Source organism: Morone saxatilis, unplaced genomic scaffold (genome assembly GCF_004916995.1).
Source record: "Morone saxatilis isolate NCDOM2014 unplaced genomic scaffold, NCSU_SB_2.0 Contig17, whole genome shotgun sequence".
Classification (NCBI taxonomy): Eukaryota; Metazoa; Chordata; class Actinopteri; family Moronidae; genus Morone; species Morone saxatilis.
In genome coordinates this window covers 7,889,508-7,894,991 of record NW_023339729.1, presented here as the reverse complement: position 1 = coordinate 7,894,991, position 5,484 = coordinate 7,889,508, and the positions used below count along the sequence as shown (strand labels likewise).

General features: G+C 44.0%; 1 protein-coding gene across 1 annotated transcript; it reads left to right on the top strand.

Moving 5' to 3' along the window:
* Positions 1-613: 613 nt before the first annotated feature.
* On the top strand, positions 614-3,961 carry krt94 (keratin 94). Its single transcript, XM_035660305.1, has 8 exons — positions 614-1,133; positions 1,542-1,624; positions 1,738-1,894; positions 2,034-2,195; positions 2,364-2,489; positions 3,188-3,408; positions 3,538-3,551; positions 3,655-3,961. The coding sequence occupies exons 1-8, from the start codon at positions 708-710 to the stop codon at positions 3,702-3,704; spliced, it is 1,239 nt and encodes a 412-aa protein (XP_035516198.1). The 5' UTR covers positions 614-707; the 3' UTR covers positions 3,705-3,961.
* Positions 3,962-5,484: the final 1,523 nt, after the last annotated feature.

Genomic DNA, 5,484 nt, shown 5'->3' with positions numbered 1-5,484 from the left:
CATTTAAATTGTCTTCTATCACTGACTCTAAAGTGCTCACACAGTAACAGCATATTGCAACAAATGAATGATGCTATAGATAATTATTTCACAAACAAGTGATTTGTGAAACCTGTTTGGCAGTATATATTGGTTAAAATACACAGTGACTGTGAAACTAATGTTTGAATTAACTCGACTGTAATGTGATCTTATCATCATGGGTGATTTCAAACAAACAAGTATATTTGCAGAGTGCTTAATGTGTACGTTGACTAATGGTAGTCTACATACATGTAGTTGGATACACAAACATACATGGATACACACAGACATGGACACACACACACAGAACGATCCCCATGGACCAACAGAAACCTCACACACAAACCCTGAAACAGAAAACAACCCAACACACACCACACAACAACACACACACACACACACACACATTCCATAACAGTTTCCTCACAAGAGTGGAAAGAAACCGAACCCTGGTCCTTAAAGGAAAACAAATGGAGGTTCTGCCAAGCCTGTGGCTGAACTGTGAAGGAAAACTCCCTCCCTCCCTCTCCACCTCCTCCCAGCCTGGCCCGCCTAGCATTGGTCCAGCACTATATCAGGAGCCTGCCTCCCTCTATCAAACTCTGCAGTCCTGCTACAGTCTACAGCTGTATAACAGTCCTCTCTCCTCGTGTTCTTTCTTGATCAGCAGATACTCATCCATCATGTATTACAACCAAAGCCTCAGCGGTGGTCCCACCATGATTACCAGACAGAGCCGCAGCTACACATCAAGTGCTGCTCCCAAGGCTCACAGCGTGTCAGGGCTCAGCTTCAGAGCCCCCCGCATCGCTGCTACCAGTGTGCGCACTGTCTCCTCTGGATATGGAGGTGGCATGGGATACGGCAGCGGTGGGTTCGACCTGTCTAACGCCCTGGACCATAGCAATGTGCAGCTGAACGAGAAGGCCACCATGCAGAACCAGAACCTGAACGACCGTCTGGCCTCCTACCTTGAAAAGGTCCGCTCTCTGGAGGCGGCCAACTCTAAGCTGGAGATCCAGATCAGAGAGTACTACGAGAAGAAGGGCCCTGCAGCAGAGAGAGACTACAGCAACTACTGGGCCATTATCAATGACTTGAAGGACAAGGTATAGTGTGTGCTGGCCTCGACAGCTTTAATACCAGACAAGTCAAATGTTTGCTGTGCTGTTAATGATTACCAAGGGAGGGTTTTAAAAGGGTAGAGACATAACTGGAGTCATGCATGATCCCTTGGGCTCCTAAATCTGTGGGGTATTGATGGACAATTAATGCTCAAAATAAGCAAGAAAATGTTGTATGGAAATAGTGTGACACTACTGTGCATTGTAACGTGACTTCAAAGGGTGATGCTTCTGATGCAACAGAAGCTTTGAATGGGAAGTTAACTGATACATTAGTGTGCCACTCTAGCGACAGATCAAAATCTAAAACCAGTGTATCATACTGTGTAACTGCACTATTAACTATTTAATTGAGACTGTTGCCTAAACAACTCCCATTGTTCTTCTCTAAAGATCGCTGCCGCTACCATCGGCAATGCCAACATCCTCCTCCAGATTGACAACTCCAAACTGGCTGCTGATGACTTCAAAACCAAGTAAACACAAATCTTGATACTTCTGTGGATCTTCATCTTGGTAATGTCAAACAAATAGGCTCAAGTATTGTAGTTGTCTCATATCAGTGTTCTCTACTCTCCAAACTAATTAGATTCGAGCATGAACTCATGATGCGCCAGTCAGTTGAGGCTGACATTGCCAACCTCCGCCGCCTGCTGGACCAGACCACCCTGACCAAGGCTGACCTGGAGATGCAGATCGAGGGTCTGCAAGATGAGCTGGCCTACCTCAAGAAGAATCACGCAGAGGTGACTGAAGCACATCCTCTAGCTATAGGGACTCCTGCTCGCTATGACAACAGGAGCTTACTTCATCACACCTGTAGAACTGTTTGAAACTCAGCAAATAGATCTTAATGCTCACTTATTTTGTCCCTTACTTGTTTAGGAGCTGGAAGCCTTGCGCTCTCAGCTTACTGGCACAATCAACGTGGAGGTGGACGCCGCACCCCAGCAAGACCTCAACAAAGTCCTGGAGGAGATCCGCGCCCAGTACGAAACCATCACTGACAAACATCGTCGCGACCAGGAGTCCTGGTTTAATGAGAAGGTGAAAAGATTTTCCCATAAACAAAGGCACCATATCCCACACGTTGCAAATGACTGGGTTTACTCCCCCAAGAGTCTAACATGTCATTAAACATAATCTACTGTCAAACTAAGATGAGTAATCACCAAGACTTCTTCTTCACAACTGTGTCTTTGTTTCATGCTCTAGTCGGCAGTTTTGACCAAGGAGGTGGCCAGCAGCACAGAGACCATCCAGACGTCCAAGACAGAAATCAATGACCTGCGGCGCACTCTGCAGGGCCTGGAGATTGAGCTGCAGTCTCAGCTCAGCATGGTGAGAAAGAAAACAACAACCCTGAACCCAAACCATCTGTTCACATCTCACTGATCTTGCCTTATATGAGCAAAATTCCCAGATTGCTGTCTTGTCAGGGGAAATGGAGAAACAGACAGATAGAGGGCGAAAGAGCATGCAAAAGGGAGGGTAAGAAGAAGGCTTTGTTGAAAGAATGAAGGGAGGGAGAGAAAGATAAGAGTGATTGGAGCTGTGGAGAAGGGAGGGAAGGGCTTCTGCTGACGAAAACATTTCACAGACATCTGCTCAAATTCTGGAAGACATAAAAGAGCTTGAAGAAAGCTGAAGGAATGCTGGGCTGGATGACCTAAAAGTCAGACTCCCATGAATTATCTGTGCCCAGCTGGAGTAAATCATTCAACACTCCCTGCCAGAACAGCACTGTGCTCCTGTAAAACAGTGGAGCAGCTTCAAGACACATGCATTCAAAACCTTATACATCCACAGTTAATTATTCCTTAATAAATGAAGGGAGAATGCTATACAAACACAGACATGCTTTTGTGTCTGTCTGACATAATCCAGGGTGTGGTTGGTGGTTACAGACTATAGCTTTAAATTGTCAGAACGATAGCAAAAAGATGTACAACCGTAAACTGGTTTGCAAGTATGAACAATAAAACTGTGTCGCAATCCATGTGCATGAATTCAGCTCCCTTTTCCTCCCCCACCAACAGAAAGGGGCTCTGGAGAACACGGTGGCAGAGACAGAGGGTCGTTACAGCGCCATGCTCGCCGGTTACCAGAACACAATCAACATGCTTGAAACAGAACTCTCCAACGTACGCAGCAGCATCGAGCAGCAGGGCCAGGACTACAGGATGCTGCTGGACATCAAGACCAGGCTGGAGCAGGAGATCGCAACCTACAGGAGCCTGCTGGAAACAGAGGAGTCCAGGTAGGCACAATTATAAAGACTTATGAGACCGTTTACACCAAAGTGCATTCATTTATTTTGAAAATAATGCAAATGCTGACTTCACTCATTCTTTTCTCAACTTTTTTTCTTTCCTCTGCCTCATTTCAGACCCATTAGCACAGGTAAGTGACGTCTGTTTTAATAAGACATTACATAACAACAGTGTAGTCAGTGTAATAAAAGCTTGAAGCACTGACATCATGATTTTTTCCTTCTTTTTAACAGGGGGCTCAAAGACCACAGTCACAACCACCACTGTGCGTACCTCCAGCTAGGAGGTCCAACTGGCAGGACAAGCTGTTCTCAGACACACACATACACACACACACAAAATCCCACTAATGAAAGCTGTTACACGAGATGAGTGAACTGTACTGAAAAAAACCCCAGAGAATGAGAAAACTGAGACTGTTGAAAGTGAAGCCCGTGTTAAAGTTTAGGTATGAAACAACACTTAAGAAAAAAAGCCGGAATTATTGTGTGTGTTTGTGTGTGTGACCTGTCTGAAAAATAAAACTGCTGGTCAATACAAGATGTGTTGTTTTGTGACTTTACTGGTCTTTCAAGGCCTACATCTCTCTCAATAACATCGCTCTGTTTATGCAGTTGTCATGGCAACAGCATTACATTCTGGGAGGTGGGATGTGGAGTGGCGGAAATCTGTGTTATGTAACAGGGCTGTTGTCAGGAAAGGGTGAACAATGGTTAACAGCTCCAGTGTGGAAAGCATTAGGATTTAGAGAAAAGACCACTCAGAAAGTTGTGCTGAACGCCCAGAACTTAAACAAAGCAAGAAAAAGTGCAAGTTATGTGACCCTAGGGTTTGCCTGAAGAGGCTTTTTAAACAAGACACACCCAAATGGTTGACTAATCTTTGCCCTGGAGGCTTTCATCACAGTGTACCATGAAGTCTGTCTAACTCTTGTCACCTAGTAACAAGAACACACACTGCTCAGGACAGAAATACTGAGTGGGAACGCAAACACTGACTAAGTGAACAGAGAGTCATTGTAGAAACAGGTGCTATCTGTACTGCACTTTGGCCTGTTATATGAACTCCGATTGATAGCAAATGAGCAATGAGCTGTTTCATCAAGGGTGAGGTTCCTGAGATGCTGGTGACTCAATGTTTGTTCTGTGTGAAAGATAGGCAGCAAATTGTTAAGTTGTGTGTTGCAGAGAGAGGGAGTGAGGCAGAGAGGGAGAGAAAGTGGCATTTGAGCCTTTGCACTCTGTAAAGGTCAGTGGTAAAGCCTCTGAAATCACAGTGGAATCCTGTGAAAAGTTCATAATTCTCAAATGATGGTGTAATGTTAGTTTTGGAGAGGAGAGAGATTAGGGAGAGGATCAAATAGCAGAATCCAACCCCCTCTGAGGAGCTTCACCCACCCATATTTGGACCCTTTTTGCTGCACATCAGCATCTCCCCCACATTGTTATAATGATAGTTGATGACAAAGCCCTTCCAGTTGAGCTTGTAATTTGACATGAAAATGCAAAGCAGAGGTCATAAAAAGATGGTGAACCAACATCAGACCATTTTCCTCACATTAGCATTTAAACCAGTAGCCCTATTTATTGAGAGAAAACTGTGCAGTAAGTAACTGAACAGATCACGAGCAAACTAATGACAAACTTTATGAGTTCCTCAATGGTGTCACTTACTGACATTTTAGATGTATTTGTATATTATCATGCATTGCTCTGGGCAGACTCACTGAGAATGACTTGTCAGTCATAAGGTAGCCACACCCTAAAGCATACACTGCTTTATTATCTATTTTACTGTAAATGGGACCATAATTTATTAAATGAACATCATGCTGTTTGGAAGGAGACTGGAAACTTGCAATTGAGACCATAAACCCATTAGGAAATTATTTACAGAGCTAATAAATGAATGAATCAATAAATAAATAAACGTAAGAAGTAGGGTAATTTCTCTTCTGCATCACAACTGCTCCTCAAACAGCCCAGAGTCCACCACTGCAGTAAGATGTGCGCTGAACAGGGCATCTTACTTTAAAAAAGTAATTAGTTATAGTTACAAATTAC

Excerpts from the sequence above, each read along its gene's own strand:
- krt94 (XM_035660305.1), top strand. The coding sequence starts at position 708 with ATGTATTACAACCAAAGCCTCAGCGGTGGTCCCACCATGATTACCAGA. Across the intron at positions 2,196-2,363 it reads AGTCCTGGTTTAATGAGAAG|TCGGCAGTTTTGACCAAGGA; the intron begins GTGAAAAGATTT and ends TTCATGCTCTAG. Across the intron at positions 2,490-3,187 it reads TGCAGTCTCAGCTCAGCATG|AAAGGGGCTCTGGAGAACAC; the intron begins GTGAGAAAGAAA and ends CCCCACCAACAG.